Source organism: Netta rufina, assembly GCF_964035555.1.
Source record: "Netta rufina genome assembly, chromosome: 3".
NCBI lineage: Eukaryota > Metazoa > Chordata > Aves > Anseriformes > Anatidae > Netta > Netta rufina.
In genome coordinates, this window is record NC_140125.1 from 59,716,945 (window position 1) to 59,742,702 (window position 25,758).

Here is a 25,758-nt window from a genome sequence, read left to right on the forward strand (position 1 = left end):
AAAAGGCTAAAGACTCTTAAAATGATTCTGAGCTTGGATTATCTTCCTTTGAGCATTAGGGTTCAGCAGCCTGACCAGCTGGGTTTTGTCTGTTGTCCATCTCCTGGAGGGGGTTTGAAGAGGAATTTTTAGAGCTGTCCCAAACTAAACTGCCCATTCTCTCTTCAAAGCTTAAATATTTAAAGTTAGTTAAGGCTTTTATTTTAGGACATTTACTTTATATCTCTGTATTCTGTGCATGTTTTTTATTCTGTGACTTAAATATTTTTCACCTTTTTACATTTTCTCTCCCCTTGTCTCCTTGTTTGTTTTGCTGTTTGGTTCCTTGTGTTTCTCTTCAGTGGGCAGGAAGCTTTTTTTATGCAAGTTGCTGAGAACAAACTATGGTCAAATTTTGGGTGCTAAGTCCATTCAATGCAATTTTTATCCAGTTGATTTTCAGTTAACCAAATACTTTTATGATTAGACTAATGTTGTTTACTAAAAATACTGGCTTTAATTATACTACAGGCCTCTACATTTATTTTTGCCATCCCAGAAAATTTTCCTTCCAGGAGGCTAAAAATTGAGACATTAATGAGCAGTCTCTCTAATGTAATATTTGCTTTCTAAGTATGGAATACCACTTTTGGTGGAAGATGATGTTAACAAGGATGTGGGCATGAAAAGTATGGAAAACTTTATAATTTGTTTGAATTCAAGATCATAATTCCATTCATAACAGCTGTTGCAGTTATAATTCAGGAATTTCTGAATTATAGCAAATGTCATAGTGTTAAAATGAATTTTTCTGCTGTTACAGGGAAATGACAGAAATAAAAATGTCTTATATTTCAATTCCCATATAAAAACTTAATAGTACAATAAGAACAAATCATTATCTAGTCTTGTCTTTAAACAGTATTTTGTGCTCCCTACAAGCCCTGGCTGTTATTTTGTGAGATGGTGCTAGCTAGGTACCTCATGCCAAAACCTCATGTTGGAAGAATCAGTTGTGTAGACTCAAACTTCATATCGTAGAACAGCTTGGGTTGGAAATGACATGAAAGACCGTCTAGTTCCCATTCTCCTGCCATGGGCAGGGATGCTACCCACTAGATCAGGTCACCCAGGGCCTCATCCAGCCTGGCCTTGAACACCTTCAGGGATGGGGCATCCACTCTGGGCAACCCATGCCAGTGCCTCATTGCCCTGAGAGTGAAGAATTTCCTCTGATCTGTTTCCCCTCTTTAAGCTAAAAGCCATTCCCCCTTGTCCTGTCATTATCTGCCCGAGCAAAAATTTGTTCTCCATCTTTTTTGTTTAAACTTTCTTTAGGTATTGAAAAGTTTCAATAAGGTCACCCTACAGCCTTCTTCAGGCTGTACGTCCTCATCTCTCTCAACCTCTCTTCATAGGAGAGCTCTCTTGACTCCCCCAGTGTCAGACATTGTAGTGTTCTATGCAATGACTTTTTCACTTTTTTTTTTTTTTTTGTGGGATGGTTTTAGTTCACTTTTCAGCGGTGGAAATGACTTTCCCAGTGCAACACAGAGTACAGTGAAGATGTGGAAATGGGCGTCCAAGGATGAGGAAGAAATTAGAAATTGAAATTGAAGAAATTAGAAATAACGTTTGTCTGATGAGTGACCAGAAATTTAGCAGAGGTTGTGTTGCCTGCTCCTTTCTTGTGTTGAAAACCATTTAGCATGTTGAATTGTGCCTGGTGACTGAGGCTTAAATCAACAACTTGTTCTTACTGGAACAATTTTTCTTCAATACTGGATACAAAAAGTTGTCTCTAATTGTTGAATGCTGTTGATTCAAATGACAGTCAAGTACAAATCAGTTTAATGTTTAAGGTTTTTGTAATAAATTATATGCTATTTTGTTAATTTTAGTATAACTGATAGTACCACTAATGATTTTCAATGTCAAAATCAATGTACAGTAATCAATGGGAGAAATTAAATTTGGCCCATGCTTGTAAATTGTTTTTCAAACACACCAAATACATGAGTGAGCTGTGTGGCAAATTTATGGTTTATTTTGATTCACAGTAGACCAGTGAGAAAACTGCCTGGGATTCAGAAAAATGACAGAAATCTTGCAGTGAGAAGTAAATGATTCTTAACTATGATACATAAAGCTAAGGACCTTCTATTTTTTGTAGAAACTATTTTATAGATGTTCATAATAAAGTAAGGTGATATTGGATATTGTTCCCAGTTGTATCTCATTAAAACAACTAATTTAGTTTCTCATGTAGAAAGGTATACACAGATGTGTTCAGTCATTATTTGCAGTTCTTGCAATAAGGCTAGATTATAGTGTCTGCTATAAATAGAAATTACAGCAGCTCACTAAAAGATAATGGTGAACAAATTGTAGTATTTCAGCATCTGTTTTGCTGATGAACCATTTTAATGAACATGTTCTGATGTTATATATGTGCTAGAAATGATAATGTCTAGATAGTTACCGCAAATCACACTTCAGTAGTTAAAATCTTAGTTAATGTTTTAGCTAATTTTTAAAAATTAGCTAAATCTGGACTGTCTGGTTGCCACTCCATTAAATGCAGATTTGAAGGGCAAAAATGTTAACTTAAGGGAGCTATGTGAGGTCTAGTACTAGGATGTGGGTAGAAGAACTGTGAAGCATGATGCAGAAAAGGCATTTGCTGTTTTTCCAACCTGAAGGTGTTGGCTTGACTGTAGCAGTGGCCTCAGTGTTTAAATAGAGGCACACAAAATTGTAACTACAAAATCAAGTGCATGCTTTTGTGGTTTTTTTTTTCAAGATTCATACTTCTGTACAGTAAATGGCCTGCTCTGTTTTTTTAAACAGTAAAGGACCTCCCTCTTCCCAGATTTGTAGTGTCAAAGAATGAACAAGAATCAAGACATACAGCCTTGTATTCTTCGGATGCTGATAACCCAGCTTCATATTCAGGTGTGATTCCTCCTCCACCTGGCAGGATACAAGTCAAAAAAGGCTCCGTGAGCCATGATGCTGTTCAGCAACGTACATCAACTGATCAACAGGTAAATTAACTTTAAGAGATTAAATAGGACTCATAACTGCTACTTTGCCACATAGGTATCAATCTGATAGCATTTCTAAACTTTGTTGCTTTCAATGTTGTTTATTTTAAAAAACAAATGTTATAAGGTGTTATATACTACATACACCGCTAAAATCCTTGTAGCGGGTATTTTTTTTTAATGCAGTCTTAGAACATGTTTGAAATATTGGTGATAATTAATAAAGAATTGAGACAGAAGGCAAAATAAATGTGTAAGATTTGATAGCAACTATGAAGTGGTAATTATTATATTGGTATCTAGTTTATCAACTAGTTCACATCAGTTTCCTGATCTTTACAACAGCATTACTGAATGCCATTGAGGACTGGATGTCTAGTCCTTCAATATGCTGTTATAACTTTAAAGCTGAAATATTTTATTTAGAAAAATCTCACAGTGACTGCTTTCTTTCTTATATCTTATTGTTCAGGATTTTGATTAAGTAGAGAAGATAAGAACCAGAAATAAGACACATTTTCATACTGTTTTTCGTTGTGTTGTAGTAATGAGGACACTGATTTCCTTGTGCTCACTGGTTCCCATTTTTAAGCCACTGAATACGTGAATGAATGAAAACCGTATGGGCTTACAACTTTGTGCTTCCTCATAATTCTTTATTTATAGTGTTTACATTCTCTTTCCATGGGGAAATCTTAACAAAAGCAAGAATACTAAGTTAAATATTGTGTTTTCCAGGATGTATGTGTCTGTGCATAGGTGTTGACTCTCCTGTTTTCTTCCGCCATGGCATGCTCTTTCCTGAGCTTGGTTAGTAGAGAATCAAGTAACTTGGAAATTATTCCTAATCTTGCTGTGAGTCAAAGAACTCGCTGACCAACAAATGTTTATTAATCTCTCTGGAAGTAGCTGAGGTTGATCCATTTTTTTTTTAGTGGTCTGAGGTAAATTGGCAGAGTCCACCTATAATCATTATTCACTTGCTACTTCGTTCCGAATTGCAGATGGAGTCTAATGAAATGAGGTCTTACAGTAGGTCTGAAGATAGCTTCTTGTCCAACTTTGGGTAGGTATGTTTGAAATACAGTTCCAGAGAGGCCAATGGAGAAGTCAGCATTCACAGATCCACTTGATCTGAGGATGGGAGTTTGGTTTGGTTGAAATGCTTCCAATTGGGTGTTGAGTTTTTGGTGAATGGCTGTAATTTGATACAGAAATATGACCAGTTGTAACTTTAAAATAACAAAGTCTGGTGTTTGAAGTCTACAAATTCTGTCAAAAGAAACCACATACTCAAAGGTGTATAAGCATCCAAATTTCATTTTTCTGTCTTGGCTAACGTAAACAGCATGGTATCTCTCTCTTAAACACATCTTTATGGGAGTATCAGGATAAAGAAGGTCTGTGTGCAAGTGCTTTGGGAGATCTGGCACAGGAAACAGTCTTGGAGCAGATGTAGCAGACAACACTGCATTGAGTCCAGCAGTTTTGAGCTGTATTCTTGGTTCAGAACATCAGGGAAGTATTGTCTGATTTTGTACCCAGTTGTAAAACTACATTTTCTGTGGCTGATACTTAGATTTCTGACTGTACAATGAATCTATTCAAGCAGCCTTGTCCCAATTTAATATTTATTGATTGGGATACCATATTAAAAATGAGCAGAAAATTTGAGTGCCCTTCAACTGAGAAAGTGATGGGAACCCAAGTTCCCAGAGAGGCTGTTTGTTTCCTAGAAATTTCCGATCCAGTTGTCTTTACTTGGAGATATTGCTCAGATTTCTTAATTCAGTCTAAACTTCTTTCTTTGCCATTATATGCTACCTCTTTCGGTGATGAAGATGGAAGGAGCTGGAGTTTGGGAAGTAAATTATTTTTCTAGAGGTCACTTTTCTTTTGGGAAGATTTTGTCTTAAGCTTATATAGTTCATTTACAGAGCTTGTAATTTAACTGTTAGATACTCTATTAGTGACTTTGGATTTCGATTTTTTTTTCTTAAACTGCTTGCTGGCTTTGACAATGTCAGCTACTTCAAAATACATGGATTTCATAAAAATATTTCAGCCAGAATATTTCAGGTGAAATCTGGTGATACCTTGGCCCTGGTTACTTTCATGTGCCATTTTCTGTATTGGTGAAACTTGTCACACACAGGTTAATGTTTCATAATTACAAATTACATATGTAGAAGAATTTCGCTTTAGGTATTGTATACTGGAATGTGATAGCTAGAACTATTTCTTCATCAATGTATTGTTCTCGCAGTTCCCCTCAATGAGCTCCATTCAGAGGCAGTAGAGTGTCAGGAAATCGCAATCAGGTTGTGTTTGAAAACAGTTGTAAAAATGAGGTTTCTTTTTAAAGTAAGCAGAAGGCAAATTCATTCCTTTTTTTTTTTTTTTTTTTTTTAGCTAGCCATTTTTGTGGTGAAATTTTTAATTTATAGTGATATTATGTAAATGAAGCACTAGCCAGAAATTTGTGGGTTTTTAACGTTACTGAATGAATATGAATAGTAGATGACTGAATTCATGCTCAGCTCTCATGGAAGCTACAAAACTGATTGTATGAGTAAAGACAAATAATGAATCAAACCTTTACTAACTGTATCTTGACTGCAGACTCTAATGGAGATAAAACACAGGGAGAAAATAGGTTTTTCTGCTAGAGTAATTTCTTCTTGCCAAATAATACAGTAGGCAGATCAAAACACTTTTGCTGACATTATAGACCGTTATATATATGCCACAATCTCAGTTTTTGTTTTTTTTTTTTTTGACAAAATATTTCACAGTAATCCTTGTAATCCTTCTTTGCCCTTGATCCAAATTTGTTCTCATACAAAATACCTGAGTAGATTTGTATTTCTTGTTTCAGATGAGATCTCTCTAGTGTTAATAATTATTTTCAAGGTACTTTCCTGTTTCTGATGTATCTGTCTCACATCGTATCTTGACAGATCTGCTTTTTCCATGGCTGCAATATTTGACAAGTTGTTATGCATCAGTCTTTTCTTCAACTTGTTGATGTTGATTATGCATTTTGATGTTTCTGTTCTGCAAGAAATTATTTTTCACTTTAAAATCTGATAGTGTAGTGCTATCTATGTCTCTGAAGTAATTCTGATGCCCACTTTACATTTGTTGTCAGAATTCATCAGTACGCTGTTTAGTGCGTATAAACAATTACCTACAGCGTCAAGTTAGGTCATTCCCCAACTCAGTCTTTTAGGAGTGTTGTTAGAGCTTTCACTTCATAGTTCTCATGCTAATGCAGTTCATTCCGTAGCAGGTTCTTTTGCCACTTAGATTCCTGTATTAATCTACAGGTTATTGGAATTGTCTTGCATGGCACCACACTGAAGTATTCTGAACTTCAGGCTAAGTGTAGTGTGGTTCCTTTGTCTAGAAAATCACAAAAATACCAACCAACCTGAGTAAAAGTGCGATTTATCCTCTTTCTCTAGGGTTTTAGTTATTTTCTTCAAAACTTAGTCTAAAACCTTTCAGACTGTTGAGGTCAAACAAGTTTGTGTTTGGCTGAGCCACACTCCCATCTGAAAATGTGTAGTGCTTCATGTAGAGAAGGTCCCGTTCAACCTTGGACTATTTTGTTCTTCAATATGAATGCTAGTTAATTACCAAATCATGGGTTCTGCAATGCAATTACCACCTCTAGCATAATCTTTCTTCATAATGGATCTGTTCCCTGACTCTTATGCAGGCTGTGTGGTATCAGGACCTAGATCACAACACCTTTAGAGCTACCCTTCAGATAGCATGTCTGGCTTCATTGTCTCTGGAATTCTTTTTAGGAGGCTTTCTTCTGGCCTGAGGTGTGAGATCCAGGAAAAGGTTTATAATCCCATTTGACTCATGTATGCTTGCAATTTCCTTCTGAGGTTGAGATCACTCCAGAGATGCTTTAGCACAGTATTGTTTTGCTTTACACCAGTTTGTTTGACTTACATTCACTATGGTTCTCTTCTTAGAGCCATATATTATAACACCTTTTCTTACTTAGCATGTTTAGTTACTGCTTATCAGCCCCCAAAAGTGCAAGTTCCTTCATAGTGTCGTAGTTTAGTAGTTCCAGTTTAAGAAAAATCATGCTTTCTTAACAATTTAGGTTAGGTTGATTTTTAACGTGACTTTTTTTTTTTTTTTAATTAAGATGTATCACACGATTTTTGCCTGTTAACTGTAAGTTTATTTTTGTAATTGGGAAGTGTTCTCAGTGGTTTGACGTGACATGAAAATGTTAATTATTTCAACATGCTTTAATTTATATCTGTTTTCTGCAATAAAATAGAGGGAAAATAAATGTATTAATATAGTAGAAGACAGAATGTTGCAATTACTATCACTTCTATTGAGTTTTGTTTAGATAGAAATTAAAATCTTTAATTGAATTTTTATTAAAGATTTAATTGAATTGCTTTGAAAGTGCTTAAACAATTTTGTAAAATTTTAATAGTAGCTGATTTATTAAATGATACATTAACATAATGATACATATGCAGATGAGTAAATCTGCTCAAGTTCCCAAAGAGATTAGGTGGGTAACTTCTGTTAAAATTGATAAAATTGAAAACCAGGAAATTGTCAGTGACCTGAGTTGCACAGACTATTGTAGCTGTTACATGTTAGGATTTTGAAGAGCATTCCAGTTAGGTTCTGTACTGTAATACTCTCAGAAAATCTGGTCTTAGATATTTTAGGCTTTCAAAAACAAATTCTTTTACTAATAGATTGGACAGAGGAAAATGAACATCCCTTCTGAACTGCATCATATTCTCCCATAAGCTGAGAGCATTCTGAGAGTGAATGTATGTGGCTGTTGAGGAACAGAGGTGTTCCTCAGGAACATATTACCTCTGTTTAATAAAATTAGAAGTCTGGTATAAAGTCCATGTGGTCTGTTGTAGGAAGTTTTCACTTTCTCTTAGGCATGAGTATATTAAAATGTGAACTGCTTGTCCACTGTAAAGGCAGGCACCTTGTTGTTTTTCTATTTATAAAGGGTGAGTTAACCTGTATGTAGTTAGTTTCACTAAGCCCCTACTCATTGTGCTTTTCCATGACTGTTTTTGCATCTGAGTCAACGTTCCTATGGTCCTGCCTCACAGTCTTTTCTGGCCTGCGTCTTCCTTCTTTATGCTTGCATCAAGCTATTAGTACTTCGGCTGAGCCATTTTTTATATAGATATTATAAAATATATATAAAAGGTGTTTATCTGTTTTAAGCTTCTAGTAAGTTAGTTCAATGAATGTGAGGAAAGGCTTGAGAGGGACGGAGATTGCACAGGGGAGAGCACATTCGTGCCTTGCTAAATTGATTTAAAATGTTTTGCGAATGTCTCATAGTGAAGAAGCTGAAGATGTGTCAAATCCTTCTTCCAGAAGCATTTTGACATCAGAATTAGTTGTGTGTTTTTTCTATTTAATAATTTTGGAGTCTGTAAGCTGAAGCTCCAAATTTGTAGGAAATCTGTAAATGTTTAGGATTTCAGTAGTCTGCATCAGCAAGTCAGAAACTAATTTTGTCATCATGGCCCTTTAAAACTTTTTTGTTAGGATACGTGTAGTTGTAGTATGCATGACTGAAGAATGCTGGTTTATGGCACTTCCTGATTGACTTAGATTTTTACAGAGGTAATATTGTTAAAAAGCACGATGGCCTTTGCATTTTTTTTGGCAAAGTAGATGATGTTCTGGGAATAATTGTGTGGAAACCTACAGTTTTGGTATGTTAGCTGATAGGAAGCTCTTTTCTGGATATATTCTTGTGGCTTTCAGTTTATTTAGATAGCTGTCTCTGAAACTAACACAAGTTATGGGATAGCACATATTCAGGTGTGCTAGTAAATGCTTGAAAACTTATTTACAGAGGGTGTGTTAGTCTCTGCTGTGTGGGTGAACTGGAAAGGTAAATAAAGACTATACCTTATAATATATTCAGGTGGGAGAGTACCAAACAGATATTTTTGTCTAGTGCTGAAAAAACTTCTGAGATGTCTTAGCTTTGTTCTTACTTTTTAGGGAATTTGGAGCTTAAGCTTTGCCTTCTTGTAGTTGTTTTCACTACTATAGTTTAGCTAGAGCTGGAAGGTATAGCAAACTAATTTAAAAATTAGCAAGGAAATTATTCTATGATATAAATATTTTTTACAATTTAAACATTTTTTCCATCATATCTTACTTCAAAATTGAATTATATGGTAATGTGGTTGTCTTGTGAGAACTTTTCTAAGTTAGAAATTACACTGATTCTATTTTCGTGTCTGTTCGGGGGGGGAAGTAGTACAATATGGTATTAAAGAAAAGCGTGAACCTTAAAATTAAGACAACTGCCGTAGTGTGTATAGCAGAGAAGTATATCATAAACTGCATTACTTTTTTTTGGAGAAAAAAATACAATACATTTTTGTATATTTAAAAATAATGGAAATTGTTGACTATATTTTTTTCAGCGTTTAATTCTAATTCATTTCTTTAGAAGAAATTTGGATTGTGAATTGTGATAAAATTTAGGTATGATGATAGGTTGTATAGTAAGTAACAGTTTTGAGACCTGGGTTCAAATGTAACTTCTATCACAAGTGAAAGTGAGTCTTGTGAGACTTTCCTTTGAAACGAAGTCATTTAACTTGGCATTGCTATTGTCTTAAGAGCAGATTAAAAATATGGTAGATTTTTGAAATGAACACGTCCAATGCAAGTTGTACGGTACCTGACATCTATTTCCTCATTTTGATAAGTACTAAAACTTTCACTGAGTGTATCTTAACTGTAGTGATGATTGTTTCTAGAAGTAACAGTTTTAGATAGGCTTTTATGTATTTAGTTATGTAGTACAAAACTTAAAAGATTCCTTTGTTTTATTAGGAGTCCACATCTCCAGTTGTTTCACCACAGCAGTCCCCACCAACCTCTCCACATACATGGAGGAAGCACAGCCGCCATCCCAGCGGAGGGAATAATGAACGACCTCTTGCTGGACCTGGGCCTTTTTGGGCTCCATTTAGTGAAGCACAACCAGGTATAAATGTCTTCTGTTATGCTTCAGCTGTAGCACAAAGTTGTGGAATTCTGAAATGAGTAACTGAGTTTAGAGCAATTTATCTTTGTGTTTTCCAATTCTGGAAACTTTGTTGTAGATTCAAACCTTCATGTTGCTGTCAACATTGTGAAATCTGTGACCTTGTATACTGCAGATCCATTTCTCAGCATGATATGGGAAATGCTGAGAGTTTGGAGGGAGGGAGAAGATGAAAGTGGAAAGTTATAATATGAAGCTGACACCTCGTTAATAGGAACCATCAGTATACCCAGAAATGTGGGGAGCTCAAGGAAAGAAGCAGATAATGTATTTTGTTTGAATTATGTTTCTGGTAGATGAGATGACTTGTTGGAACAACTAATTATTTTTGCTTCCTTTAAAGTTCACATAAGCATGACTGAAGCTACTGTATCTCAGATGCATCAAAGTAGAATCACTTGTTTCTATGAAGTTTTCATCCTTTTGTGTTTTTCATTTAACGTGAAGACCCTCACTGTTGTACTTCTGTGCTCTGATTTAAAGTGTTATCCCTTAGTATCTCAAATTTGAAAAAGCTCTTTTATTTTCTGATATCTGTTAGAGCTGCATTTGGGAACGATGCAGTAATTCTAATTCAGATTTCATTTTTGATACTCATAAATAATAGTTGCATTTTGTAGGTTGTGATTTCAGGTTGAACTGTCGTTGGTGGTTTATTTCAGCCTTGATATTCTAATTGATCTTTCAGTTTATCCTTACTCTGTAGTTGTAAGCATCCATAGAGGACCAGGTATTATGTTGTTAGAATTAGTTGAATAAAGAAATAAAACTTATTTTCATGGACATTAAGAAGTGAAATGGGTTTTATGCACAGGTTGATGTCAGTGTTTGGCTGGCACTTAATAGTAAATAATACTCAATTTAGAATCAAAAATAAACATTATTAATATGTTTGCGCTTTAGTCCAGCCATTTAAGCATAATGTTTGTGATTCTTTTTTTCAGCATTCAGTTCCTTGATACCTCTTCCTTTGCAAAGTTTAGTTGCTTTTATTGCAAGCTTGAAAAAGAAGTTTGATAGCTTCTTTGCTTTCCTTAAAAACAGTGCTGCAAGCTCATCTTGATTCTGATGTAAAATGTTGCTGAGAAATCAGGTAATTTGTAGCTGCATTATTTCACTAGGACTTGAAGCAGGACTTTCACTTGTGATCCAAGAACAGTAAGAACCCAGGTCTCTCTGCTTGTATTTCATAGTATGTGAAATACTGTTTGAGAGTAGTGGTGGGGTTGTCAACTTAAAGCATGTACCCTCAAGTATGAAAATATTTCTAATGGGTCTAATAATAGCATGTTGCACTTAAAAATTGAAGTGTAATTTCTGTTTGAAGAAAGAGGAGGTCAAAGAAATAGTGACCTGTGCGTAGGAAAGACATTCCAGTGCATCATCATATTCCCACAGTGAAGAAAATGAAATAGTACTTTTCTGTATCAAATCAGGCGTACAATAAATTCATAGATAATGACTCAATTGTCATTAATTGACCTTACACGTAGTCTTGTATCAGAAGTATCAAGCAGCACTTAGAGCTGCAGTTCTTAATTTCTTGGGGAAGAAAACTGGTTCCTGTCTCAACAGAACAAAAGAATTTGGATTTTACAGTTTTTGCCACCTAGTTTCCCACAAGTTCAGTTACAATAGTGATTCTTCATAAGAAGCTGGAATCTGAGACACTGTCATGACTAGCTCAGTGAGTTTACACAGGTGATCTGAAGCTAAGGTTTGTTACCATCTTTGTTCAAAACTTCTTGTTAAGGTGGGCCCCAGAAGACATAGTTTACTTTAACATCAGGAACAGTTTGGTGACAGACACTGGTCACCTGTGGGAAGTGAAGTTTATGGTTAGTTTAGGTCTCATCCTTAAATGTTAGTCAGTTCTATTAAAACCTGAGCCTACCAAGTCTTCTAGGTGTTTGATTTACATGTGTTAAGGTAAAACTGTTAAAAGTTGTGTTAATGTTCCCAAGCAAAAATGTCTGATTGCTAAACTCCCCCAGCCTTTTCAAGTTTTATTGCTGAGCATGGTGCTATGTGGTGTGGAATCTCTTAGGTTCTTCTGGGTCATCTGCCTGGTTGTATCACCTCCCAGCCTCCTGCACATTCCCCAGTCTATTCACTGAAGGGGGCAGAGAGAAACAGGTTTTGATGCTCTGCAAACGCTGTTCAGTCATAGCTGAAACACTGATGCACTATTGTTCTGGTCACAAATTTAAAACACAGAACCATATTAGCTGCTATAATTGCATCCTAGCCAAACCTGCTACATACAGAAGCAGAATTGAATGTGAGGTAGGACCCTCCTGCTTCTAGAACTACAGAAGAGGAAAAAATTCTGTTGCCTTCAGCTCATTTTGCATTCAAGCTTCAGCATCTAGAAGGATGCTGACTCTGAGAAACCTGGGAGAAAACATCCCTTCTGCATGCCCAAATTCAAATGATTGAGTGGCATGCCATGGGACTAGAACTTATTTCTAAGTTTGATCATCTTGTAGTTTGGACTGGAAACAGAGCATTTATGTTGGTAATATCCAAATAATGATTTTAAACTAGTCAGAAAATGTCTTCTGTTCAGTCATAGGGTCTCTGCTAGCTTTCTTTGGCATTACCTGAAAGTTTTATTTCAATGCTTGAATATGTATGAGAATTTGCAGCCACAAGCTGTCCTCATTTGTTTTCCTTCTTGGGACTGATTTTGCTACAGCTAGTGAAATCAGCAATCAGGAAACTTTGTGGACAGAAGTGGAGGATGTCTATTGCTTGAATTTACTGAGCTTGTAGGGCACTATATGATCCTTTGTCTCCTACTTAATACTTGAGTAATTACTGATACTTGGCCTTGTTACATGTGTGGTTATTCAGGGAGGGAGGAGCTCTACAGCATTTCATTGTTTTACTCACCTGGTTTTGTTTCTTCACAAATTAGTGGTAAGGAGAGCTAGTTTGCAGAACTACTTGAAATATTAGATCTGAAAAGAAAATCCACGTTGACGCGTCTTATTGAAAAGTATAAGCTACTTCTTATCTAGATAAACTACAAACATAAGAAACAGTCTAAAGTGAAGGGGTAACTTTTCTCCCATGGGAAATTAGATCACTTTCCAGAAGTTAGCTTGAATACCAACACATAATTATAGGAGAAGAATATAGAGCAGCCATGGGAATTCAAGCTTTGTCTTCATAGTAAACATTGCATTAAGACTTCTCTAGCTTGTCCTAATCTGATATCTGATAATCAGTGTTAGGCATACACTTGATTCACAGTGCTTTTGATTGCATTCTGTGATAGAAGCACACAGTTTTGAAGTTTTATTTCTTCATTTGCTTTTCAGATCATAAGTACTGACTGTTCTGAGTCTTCCCTATGACTCAGTTTTTGTCAACATTCTCTTCTACCTCTGGGTTCCCAGTCTGGTTTTGTAGTTTGAGAAGAAACTGGAGAGTGATTTTTTTTTTTTCCTAATTAAAGTGCAAAATAAGCGTAGTTTTTGGTGATTGAGAGCTACTGGCTGGTGGTATTTCATGAATGTGTGTATAGTTGTCCACGGTCTAGGTGTCCACATAGGCAGTCTTTTTTTTTTTTTTTTTTTTCAGTGTTCTAAAAGACAAGGGATGTCTGTCCCCTAAAAAATCAGCATAGCCAGAACAGCAGAACAAGAGTGTCCCTGGAAGATTTGAACAGGGGTGAAAGGACTAATGTGTGTGAAGTACTTGGAAGTTAATACAATTCGGTGCTACTGGTGTCCCCATTTCTATGACAGTACTGCTCTGGAAAAGGTGCAATTCAAAGAGGGGTACAGATTGAACAGTACTAAAACTGTTGGAAGAAATAAAGGTAGGAAGAAACATCCAAGCTTAGTGGTACTAATGTAAGTTGCTGCAGGACAGAGAAAGGGAAAGCAGTTTCATCAAAAGTAAACTTGGAACATGGCATTTTCAGAGTAGAGATGGAAAAGGTTTGCCTGAGTCTAGTTTGTTAGCCCTATGCTGAGAGAGAGAGAGCTGGTGCATTTAAACTGAGCTTTCCTGCATGCTTCTTTCTGAAGCTTTAGAGTTAGGCTAGCTACTGAAGAACACTGGAGGCAAAAAGAATGCTCAAACACATTGCCTTTAGTCTCAGGAATTTGGGCTAGTCACTGGAAGCTCCAGGTCAAATGGGGAGCGTTCAGAAGTGGAGGCACATTAGGGGACAAGTCAGTTAATAGTGGCTCTTTATCCTGGTAAAGCCAATAAAAAAAAAAAAGTGGAGGGGGTTCTATTTCATTATCTTGTTGAAAATCAGAAATAATTAAACCTTTTGATTTTGTATATTTGATTTATTTCTTCCAAAAATCATTTTATATCCTCCTCCTAAAAGTCTCTCTTTTTCTTCTTTGTAATGTGAGTTTAAATGTATCATGTAAAAATTACGGTTGTTGTACATTGGAGAACAACAAACAAACTGGTTTTAACCGTTTTTCTCATTACTGTCTTAGAAAAAGGTTGTTTATGGAACTAAAAAGTAATTGCATACTGTCAAATATTATTTAGCAACTTTGTATACTAGCAACATTACTGTTACTCTAGGTGTTAGCCCTAAGTGTGCCTCACTGATTTTCAGATTTCCTTTGTGCTTACTGCAGGTTGTGTACCTATAGTGTTTTCAGTCTCCAAGAACCTGAAACTGTTTATTAATTTCATAGAATAAATTGCCAATATGAAAATGGATTTCTTCTAGCTTCTTCTGGTTTCTCAGTTTCTTGAGAATAAATTTTGGGGTTTTATTGCTTCAATTTGGATCTTAGTGGCAGTTGTGTCATTAACATACTTCTTGTTTGTGGGTTGTGTGGTGTATTTATAAAAAGTCACAAAAAGTTGGCCTGCCTTTTAAAAGGGAATCTGCTTCTACAGAGGAGACATTCTATTCTCAAATTCTATTTACGTTCTTCTTGAAATAAAGCATTTCAAGAGAAAGCATTTTCTTGTTCAAGAAGAGTGAAGTATTCAGTTCCACAACTGCTGTTTAGATCTAAGGAGTTCAGCATTTCTTTTAAGAATTGAGGAGTTGAAGGGAGTCCTGGAATTCTTCTAGCCTTTCAGATGGTTCATTTTCCCTCTTCTCTGAGTTCTTGCATGCTGAACAGTGGATGGCCAAATCTTTTAAGGTTTGCTTCATCATTGTTTTAATAATAATTTTTTTAATCATTGTTTTAATGGCAGTATTTTAGAAGTAGCTTATAACAAGGCACTGGGTGAATGACAATTACTGTGTTCCAGTTATTTAATACGCTGTGGATGTCATCAGTATGCCTTTTATAAGCTGGACTGTTTTTAAGTAGCTGAGTTAATTTTTTTAAAAGTTCTAAATTTTATGTGCCAAAAAGTGTGAGATTAAGAGGAATTTCAAAGGCTGTGTATTTGAAAGACAAGCTAAAACCTAAAAAATAAAAGTTTAAAGTAAGTGGCATGCTGAGATCACTTGCCACTTCCAAATAACCGTCCATACAGGAGCTCATTTCAATTAACTTAAAACTATGAGTATTATTCAAGAATTATTAAACATATAAAACCCAATTTAAAGTTTACACATGTGCAATAAACTTCTTCCTTGCTTCTGTATTTTTAGTACAAATTTAAGTTTATCTAATGTAGAAATCTACAGGAGTTGTCAGGAAAGACTCGTATAACCTTGGTGTAATTTGGTTTTATTTTTTTTCACCATTCTTGAAGTGGGTGTCTTCCTGGCAGGAGCCTGTGTTTCAGGCTTTTTTCACTGTTTTCCATACCTGTAGTTCTAAGACAGTTTTTCAGGGCTGTGTTCTGAAATAAATGTTTCTTCTACTTTCAGGCTCATCTACTTCTAGTGATCCCATATGGTCTGGCCATTCACCACCACCTCACCAAGAAAATTGGGTCAGTTTTGCAGATACCCCACCAACCAGTGCTCTTTTAGCCATGCATCCTGCTTCTGTCCAGGTGTGACACTTTATTGGTATTTAATTTGCTTCATTCAGATTGTTGCAGTCCTTTTTTCATATTTTTCACTGCAGATGTTTACCATGTAGCTGTGCTGTAGTCTGTTCAGTGCTGTATCCCCAGCAGATACTTGTTTAAATTGAGTTGACCTCATTTGGAGTGATTTAACTGGAAGTTACTAATCTTAGAAATGTCAGCAGTTATGACTTTGAATTATTTGTGCTTAGCTTCTTTGCAAATGTGCCGTGCTTTTTTTTTTGCTTACATACCTGCAATCATTCCTACCCATGCATATCCATGTGCAAAAATACCCTGTCACTATCCTGTAGATGCAATCTGTTGATAGTTTCTTGTAGTTTCTAAAGAACTGTGAGATTTAACTATGCTTTACTTTTTGAAGGCAAGAAGTTCAGAATTCATAGGAACACTTTAGGTAGATAATACTGAGGAAAAATATTTCATTTCAGGACCAGACAACAGTACGAACTGTAGCATCAGCTACAACAACCAATGAAATTCGTAGGCAATCAAGTAGTTATGATGACCCCTGGAAAATTACTGATGAACAAAGGCAGTATTATGTTAATCAGTTTAAAACCATTCAACCTGATCTAAACGGATTTATACCAGGTAAGTTACTCTTTAAAAAAATATAATTGTGGGTGCAGTAGTTCTGTTACAAAGACTTTGTTGGGTATTCCAGGTTTGCATACCATTTCAAAGAAAGTTCTGCATTTTACTGATAGCTTCCTGGTAAACTGCAGTGTAATTTAAGAAAGGACTTGAAACCCGTTTGCCTTTTTTGCTTCAGTTCTAGAAATAAGTTCTGCTTTTTCCCCAAACCTTTGCCAAGTAGCTTATCTCCTTGATCATAAATCTGCAAATCTTCTAATTATTTAACTTGGTTCAAATATTAAAAATTGTTATTGTAATTTTTCAGGATCTGCAGCTAAAGAATTTTTCACTAAATCAAAACTACCTATTCTTGAACTTTCTCATATTTGGTAAGTGTAATGCGTATTGAGATTGTTTTGAAAGATCACAGCTACCTGGCAATCAGTTACCTAATTTTTTGTTTTCTAGAATGTGTTAAGTAACATTTCACTATTACTCTAGCAAGTTTAGTCTTACGTTTATGCAAATATTACTTCAGTGGGCTTCAATGGGTCTAGCCTGACACTACTAAAAAAGCATTTTTTTAGCTTGTGAAGAAAGTTCAAGCCCTTCAGAGTAAGAAGTACTCTGAGATTTTATATTGTTAAAGTTGTATTTAAATACAAATAATAAATTCCTTAATCCTGTATTTTTTGAGTCTCAGTATGTTTTATTTAAACATACAGATGCAAATATTTTTAAATGCAATTATTGGTACTTTATAATCAATTCATCTTTGACTCGATGCAGATCTTGTCTTTTATTGTATTCTAGAATTTATACTGCATCATTGCATTCTATCATTAAATGGCTTACCTTGACATATTTAGTCTTTCAAACAGTGTAATGATTTCTAACTAATTTTTTCCTATTGAAAAACAAATCATGTTACCTCAGCAGTATCATTTCTAGGCACTTGAAGAAAGTGCTTTAGTATGCCAGAAATCTGAGACCAATAACGTTGTGTAGTACTGTCTCAAATGCAGGGAAAGGAGTAAAAATTAAACCAAATGGAGAGAAATAAGTGGGTTTAAATATTCTAAGAAATGTCACTTGATAAAAGCTCACCTTTTGAAGAATAAAGCACGTAGCACTAATATGGAGTGCTTAATAGGGTAAATAAACTACAGGCTGCATTCTTTGATCTTCTAAGTAGCACAACAAAAGTTTGCCATTTGGAAATAAACTTAAGAAATTCTGTTATGTTTATACTAAGTTTTCCTTTTTTAGGGAACTCTCGGATTTTGATAAAGACGGTGCACTGACGTTGGATGAGTTCTGTGCTGCATTTCATCTGGTGGTTGCTAGGAAGAATGGATATGATTTGCCAGAAAAGCTACCTGAAAGTTTAATGCCCAAACTGATTGATTTGGAAGACTCAACGGGTAAGACATGTTTCAGCACAAATTTTGGTATTTGCAATTGATGTCATAGTTAAGGTTATATTATATCAGCAGACACTTGTAGGTTTGTAAGTGATCATTTTGCTATACTTGGTTAAAAGTGAATCATTGTTCAATTTTTAGAAATCTTAATCAGTGCTCAGAAGTAATCCAAGTACATATACATTTCTCTACATGGAGATGCTATTTAAACATAGTATACATATGGTCTCATTTGGAAATGCAGCCTGTGTTCTTTATAGGTGACTTAAGGAAAACAAGATTATCACAATATAGATTTACTCATGGTTACCATTGTATTCCAAATTCCCAATCCAAATGTACTTCAAACTTGGTTTCAAATAAATATGCTTTGTTTGCTAAAATTTCTGAAAATAGGGCATGAGTTTCTAAGTCTTAAAGGTAAAAAATATTTATTAAAAAATATTCTGAGATTAAGTGCTAGGGGTAGGACAGTTAGGTAGTTTAAAAGCACAGGATTAAATAGCGCAGTTATTTTAATTCTACACTTGACTAAACAGCAGAATTTATCCTCTGTTGCCCTCACAACTAATTTTTCTGTGCATAGTCCTTTAAATTTGGTTGCTCCCAGGTAAACCGTTGAATGTATGAGTTCAGCTTGTTAATATTTGTCTAAAACACTTAGAAAGCAAAGTGGAAGCATCACTGAAAAGCAAACTACTATTCCATGTAAATGTGCTATTTAAAAACAGGCTGGTTTTGGCAATCTTTTTTTTTATTATTTTAAAACAGATAAATAAAGCTGAATATTTATAGCCTACTTCATAAATACTATACTTGCATTGAATACTGAATCTTTGTAGAACTTGAAATAATTGTGTTAAAATTAACTTCAGATAACTCCTCAGAATTCCATTCTTACCATTCTTGATGGTGAGGCTTTGAACATAGGTAATAAAACTTGTAGCCTTTTTACTTTATTGTTGCTTACAATCTTGTGTTCAGAGGAAAGATGTTTTTAGGTACCATTCACTACTGATGACTTCTATATTTGTGTTGCTTTTTTAAAAAGTGAAATCTATTGGCTAGAAAAACAACATTAAGCAGTCTTTACTTTGGAATGTCAGGTTATACTGCAGGTGTTGTACGGGTATCATGGTTTTCTAGAGCTTTTCTTTTTACTAAATATTTCAAAAGGGGGGTCCCTCCCTACTGTGTTTGTCAGATTTCAGAGATTTTTGACCTGGCAATTATTGATGAGTTCTTAAACTAGATAGAGTGGCTCTTGCTTTAATAATTAAACCATGTTCTGTGGGAGGAGCTCAGTTCCTCAGCCTCTCAGCTGCAGTCAGCAGCAACTACAGTGTTCTCAGTATGAGTAAGCACGTTACTATGGAGAAGACTTCCGTAAGAAAAATCTACAATTAATTGGGTGAAGGTCTAGCAAATGCCTAAAAACTATCCACTCTATTTTTGCGTCAAGGTGATTGCCAAGCAACATCTTCATAGGATATGGAATAACAAAAAATATTGTTATATATGTAGAAATATCTACATACGTACCTGGTCGGTCCAGTACTTTCATTGGCATAGCCAGTTTTGAGAGTTTTGCCATATAACTGAAGTTGTCTGGAAACTTTATATATTGGACATAAACCAAGAAGTTGTATATGTTATTTTACAGGCAGCTTTGTTAAAACTTGTACTTATTTTTATGAAGTACAAAGTAGTCTTTAAATTTGAGGAAAAACTTCTTGTAGAAGGAGTAAAAATGTTTTTCCTCTCTCATATTAAAGGGAAGTTATCTTATTGTGGTGAATATTGAAAGGTTACTATGCTGTATGCTAAAAATAAATAAAATCCAACTGATACTTGATTCTGCTGATGTTTTTAATGGCAACAATGAAAAGAGACTTGCAAACTTCTTAAGTTTTATACAGTTAAGTGTATTTCTTCTATATTTGGGCCACTGGTGTTGGAAATAGCTGATTTTTTCTAGCACTTGACATGGATTTATCACCAGATAAATATTATGGTTAAATATTTTAGGAGAAGTTACTGACTTAGCTGTAACTTCACCTGTAGTTGCAGCAGTTCAAATCCGTATTTCTATAACCCATTAATTTATAATTAAAATTTACTAATATATCTAAGTGCAGGTTACTGTGTATATTAAGATGTGTTCACCCTGAGGACTATAAATGAAGCGTAGAAAGATCAACCAGTTAAATTTCTTAATATTTTTTCCCATAAAAAGCTGTATTTCAATAAAAGCTCACTACACAGCCACCTTAGAAATGGGAACTGTAAAGTATGACACTGAAATAGTTTTTTGACTGAATTTTTCATGGGATAACAACTTTCTCAAAGAAAAAAATTGTGTTAGTGATCCTGTTCTGCTGACTGAAGCAACAATACCATACTTTCAGGCAGTTCAAGAAAGTGAATTACTTGATTTTTCCCTTTACTTTCTTTGATACCAGTTTTAAACTTTTTCAGTGCGTTAACAGTACCATTATTTACTTTTTTTTTGTTAGAAACTTTTCCTTCACCTTCCACACTGGAAGAATGGAAGCTTCAGCTCTGCACTTGAAATTTGTTATATCTTTCCATTTTAATTTTGTGTGGTATAGCACTGCTGCCCTACAGAATTTTGAAAACAATTTTTAAAGGAGGTGGCGATACCCCACACAATATCCTTGTCTCTAAATTGGAGAGACATTCATTTAATGGATGGACTGCTCAGTGGGTAAGGAGTTGGCTGTGTGGTCACACTCAAAGAGTTGTGATCGATGGCACAGTGTCCAAATGGAGATCAGTAACGAGGGGTGTTCCTCGTTCCTCAGAGGTTGGTGCTAGGACTGGCATTGTTTAACATCTTTGTCAGCAACATGGACAGCAGGATTAAGTGCACTGCAGCAGGTTTGCCAGTGACACCAAGCTGTGTGGTGTGGTCGACACACTGGAGGGACGGGATGCCAGCTGCAGGGCCCTGGACATGCTTGAGAGGTGGGCCTGTGTGAACCTCATGAGTTTCAACAAAGCCAAGTGCAATGTCCTGCACCTGGGTTAGGGCAATCCCAGGCACAAATACAGGCTGGGCAGAGAATGAATTGAGAGCAGCCCTGAGGAGAAGGACTTGGGGGTGTTGATTGATGAGAAGCTCAACATAGGCTGGCAATGTGCAGTTGCAGCCCAGGTAGCCAGCCATACCCCAGGCTGGCTCAAAAGGACCATGGCGAGCAGGGCGAGGGAGGTGATTCTCCCCCTCCTCTGCTCTTGTGAGGCACCAGCTGGAGTGTGCGTTCAGCTCTGGGGCCCCCAGCACAAGAAGGGCATGGAAGTATTAGAACAAGTCCAGAGGGACTGGAGCACCTCTCCTATGAAGACAGGCTGAGGGAGTTGGGGTCGTTCAGCCTGGAGAAGAGAAGGCTCTGGAGAGACCTTAAAGCAGCCTTTCAGTACCTAAAGGGGGCTACAGAAAAGCTGGGGAGGGACTCTTCATCAGGGAGTGTAGTTATAGGATAAGGAGAAATAGCTTTAAGCTAAAAAGAGGGTACGTTTAGTTCAGATATTTGGAAGAAATTCTTTACTCAGAGGGTGGTGAAGCACTAGAACAGGTTGCCCAGAGAAGTTGTGGATGCCCCATCCTTCATAGGTCATAGAATGGCTTGGGTTGGAAGTGTTGAAGGCCAGGCTGGATGGGGCTTTGAGCGACCTGGTCTAGTGGGTGGCATCCCTGCCCATGGCGGGGGGGTGGAATTCGATGGTCTTTAAATTCCTTACCAACCCAAAGCATTCTATGATTCTGTGATCTTTATGCTGATCAGGGAGAGAAATGAGGTGTGTTAAGTTCATAGAATAATGTGGCAATTCTGCAATGCGTTTGAATGGTTTTAGTATTTTGAATTGGATCATAAACTTAAAAGAACCATCTGGATTGCAATGGCTTCACTTAAGATACAACATTTTGTTGTGGTATTTGTAAATAGATAATGTCAGCCCTTCAGAATGAGTCAGATGTGTCAACGTAAAAACTAGCTGTAGAAGAAAACTGCAGTGAGGAGAGTATGAAATCAGAAAATTGTGCAGATACTTCTCTCCAAGTCATTAAACATTTATTTAAAGAATTGAGTACTGTTCATAGCATCTGTCTTTGATGGAATTTATGATCTGCAGCTGAAATGAACACTAGTCTAACATCTATTGTGAAAATTAACATCAATATTTTCCTTTAAACTCAATTTTATCTCTGTTTATAAAAGCTAACAATCCTTTATGAAACTCAGAGAAGATTTTGCTTTTCCATAAATTTGTTTTTTGTTTAGGCTGTTGCAGCAATGGCACTTCTTTTTAAGGAAAATAAAGTTAGATCTTCTGTCGCTGGTATTTTGTCTCTCAGAGATGCCTTCCTCAATAACAGAAAACAGATTGAATTTTTGCAATAATACTTAATTTCTACAGGATGCTTTTAATGCTAAAAGTGTATTTCATAATTATGTCATTCCTAACTAAAAACATTTGTATTAAAAAGTACAGTTTTTAACAAAATACAGCATGACTTATGAATTTTAACAAAATACAGCATAGTTACAAATTAATTTTGTGCTTCTGGACAATTTTTAATGGAGAATCTGTCATGCTTTGTGTCTCATTAGCTGTACTCAAACTTTTTCAGAAATGTCTTAATTTTTCATGTGGGTATCTGTAAATTCCTTGAATTACAGGTAGCCACGTAGCCTGTCCACAGCAGTTTTCAGCTTTTATTTTTTAACCTTGCATTTAAGATTAGTAGTAGAAATATGTATTTCTAAAATATTACTACTGGTATATGTTGAATTTAGTATATTAATGTTGTGTACAGTGGCCACAATGTCATACTGGCTATTTGCAGACATCATGCTGCCTCTGAAGGTCTTGATAACTTGATATAATGTTTATTGTCAGTTTTTTCCTAAAGCAGATATTAGATGCAGCTTGTATCTTTAATATTTTAAGGCATTTTATTCGGAAGTACAGTCATACAGGTACTGGGCATAATTTTGGAAACAAGTCTCAGCTTCGCACCTGGCTGTTTACTCAAAGTGTATAAGACCTTTGAAGTTTTGCCAAGTTACTGGTTTTTCTCTGTTTTCTTTTTGTTTAAAGACTGAGGTGTTACTGACATTACGGGCTTAAGATGGGACAATTTTTATTTCTTTCTGGAAGAGTTTTGGATATTGTTATTAGGCTGTGCCTCCTGCTGTCTCCAGCAGTACTTCAGAAATATTGTCTGCTGTTGGTTTTTCAAGGTGTGGTTGGCCACCATTCATTCAAGCATTCCCAGTTTGAATTTTTCTCTGAGCAGCAATTTTACATATTCCCCACCCCCTCCAAACCATGCAACACCATCTGGTGTTGGATTTGTCATGAGCTTCTTCACAATGAAAGACAGCAGACACAATACAGAGTTATAGCAGAAGAGCAGGCTGTAGAGTTTAGTTGCTGAGAAGCCTGAAACCAATCCTTTTTAAATTTTTTTATAGATGATAATTTCTGCATTATTTTCTTTCAAGCAGTCCTTTTAAGTGGTAATTTAAATAGTCTTCTACAGTATTTTACCTCGTTCAGAGTTTTAATTCTCTGGTCTATAGACATTGTTAGTTTGTATAGCTACTTATCAGTCACTTTTTCCACCTGTTCTTGCTACGTTATACATTTGTAAACTGAACTTCAGTTGTTGGAAGCTTTCAAGGCATTACTTGTAGTCTGTGTAGCAAATTAGCTGACACTAAGCAGGATTTCATTGTGTCATGCAGGATGTCTAATCTGCTGTTTACATTTAGGTTACCCAATTCCTTTATAGTTAGAAAAGAACAAAAGAGTGCTGCGTCATGAAAACTGGTACAACGCTGGAGGATGATGCTTTCTGCAAGGGATTCTACCTGCTGAAAGCCCAGGGAAAATTGTAATTACAGTAACAATGTACAGTTGCAATGTGACAGCTGCTAGACTGGTTCGGTTTGCAAGATGAAATGAATGGAAACATCATTCTTTTCGTTAAGAGGCTTAAAACTTAAATCCTCTTTGCAGAATGGTCTTTTAAGGGAGTGGTTTACTTCATCTGTTTTCATATTTTTTGTTTGCATTGATACACCGTTTTTACTTTATCTTATATAAGGGCGTATTTTATTCTGTAAGATAACTTGCTAGTGCTGGGTTTTAGCTAATAAACACAAGTGTAAAGTTATTATCCTGTAAGTAATTATATTTACCTGTACATATAATCAAGATTTGAAAGTGCTATTTAAAACCTGAAGTACAGGGAAGCCAGTAAGATTTGGAATAATGTTCAAAGTCTGATTTTTCAGGAAGATCCTCTAAAGAAGGGTAGCACCTGATGGTACATGTGATTTGACTGTTTTGTCTGTTGCTAGGTATTTACTTGGAATAATCTGATCAGGAGGTGTAGGGATAGGAAAAGAATAATGGCTTTACACTAAAAGAAGGTAGATTTATATTAGATATTCAGAAAAAAAAAATCTTTACTCAGCGGGTGGTGGGGCACTGGCACAGGCTGCCCAGAGAAGCTGTGGATGCCCCATCCCTGGAAGCGTTCAAGGCCAGGCTGGATGGGGCTTGGAGCAACCTGGTCTAGCAGACCATGGCAGGGGGGTTGGAGCTATATGATATTTAAGGTCCCTTCCAATCCAAACAGTTCTCTTAAAAGTTTAAATAAGGGATACTTAGCACTTGAGATGTGAACAGCTTTTTTTGAAAACAAACTGAATGCCGTACATGATTTTGGTTTATAGTCATTTCTTTCATTTCAGAAGTTGGGGAACAGACCGGTGAGGTAGGTTATTCCAGCTCTCCAGCAGAAGCACCTCCAAGCAAGTCTCCATCAATGCCATCCCTAAACCAGACCTGGCCAGAATTGAATCAGAGCAGTGAGGTTAGCATTTCTATCTAAGAGTTGTTTCATTGCCACCCACCATCAATAGCTAAACTGTATGCATACGTAATTCATAAGTGTATCATTGATTGCAAGTTGTGAATGCATTGACAGAAACTTCAGCAGAACAATAGATACAAAATCAGTGAAAGATTCCACACATTGAATTGTAAAAATGTTTAATTTTTGTCTTATTGTGACATGAGCTAGTGTTTAAAATGCTGTCAATAATATTAATTAAGCTTTATTTTCATCACTAAATGATCTCATGTCATACCTATTGGAGAGATTTAATTCATTTTTTATTTCTCAGTGTTTCAGTATTTTATGATTGAAGGCTTTTACAGCCAAAGCTTTTGCAAAACTTCAAAATAAATCTCAAAATAAATTTCTGGTGTATCTGGACATTGAGATTATCTCTGGAGGTAATTTTACCACAGAATATAAAATGCTTCACAAGTAATATAGAGAAATTATAGCTCTGGGATTACATCAAAAACAAAGTTGGATCTCAAGACAGTCACTGGTAAATTTCTTTAAATTTTTGCTGTTTTGTGCTGCAGGTATTCACTTGGTCATTGTTTGCTGTCTGTATTTACTGTATAGGATTGCTTATGTAGTAGGTTGTATTTTGTCAGCATTTGGAGCTGAGGTTACCAAAAGGGATTTATTTACAAATTGTCCATTGTTTATAAAGTCCGTAAGAGTTTAACTCCTAGAGCTTCTTAC

The 25,758-nt window shown here is 35.8% G+C and overlaps 1 protein-coding gene across 7 annotated transcripts in view; it reads left to right on the top strand.

Annotated features, from left to right (window-relative positions):
- Window positions 1-25,758, top strand: part of REPS1 (RALBP1 associated Eps domain containing 1) — a 65,456-nt gene that overhangs the window by 18,596 nt on the left and 21,102 nt on the right. For 4 of the 7 annotated variants that reach the window (XM_084283700.1, XM_084283705.1, XM_084283702.1 and 1 more), the window contains exons 3-9: window positions 2,830-3,026; window positions 9,915-10,068; window positions 15,950-16,077; window positions 16,545-16,707; window positions 17,018-17,081; window positions 17,962-18,116; window positions 24,908-25,029. In XM_084283700.1, coding sequence (XP_084139826.1) covers window positions 2,830-3,026; window positions 9,915-10,068; window positions 15,950-16,077; window positions 16,545-16,707; window positions 17,018-17,081; window positions 17,962-18,116; window positions 24,908-25,029 — 983 coding nt within the window. Of the gene's footprint in view, window positions 1-1,490; window positions 1,647-2,829; window positions 3,027-9,914; window positions 10,069-15,949; window positions 16,078-16,544; window positions 16,708-17,017; window positions 17,082-17,961; window positions 18,117-24,907; window positions 25,030-25,758 lie in introns of all 7 variants that reach the window. The other 3 variants (XM_084283706.1, XM_084283701.1, XM_084283703.1) reach the window with 3 other exon arrangements.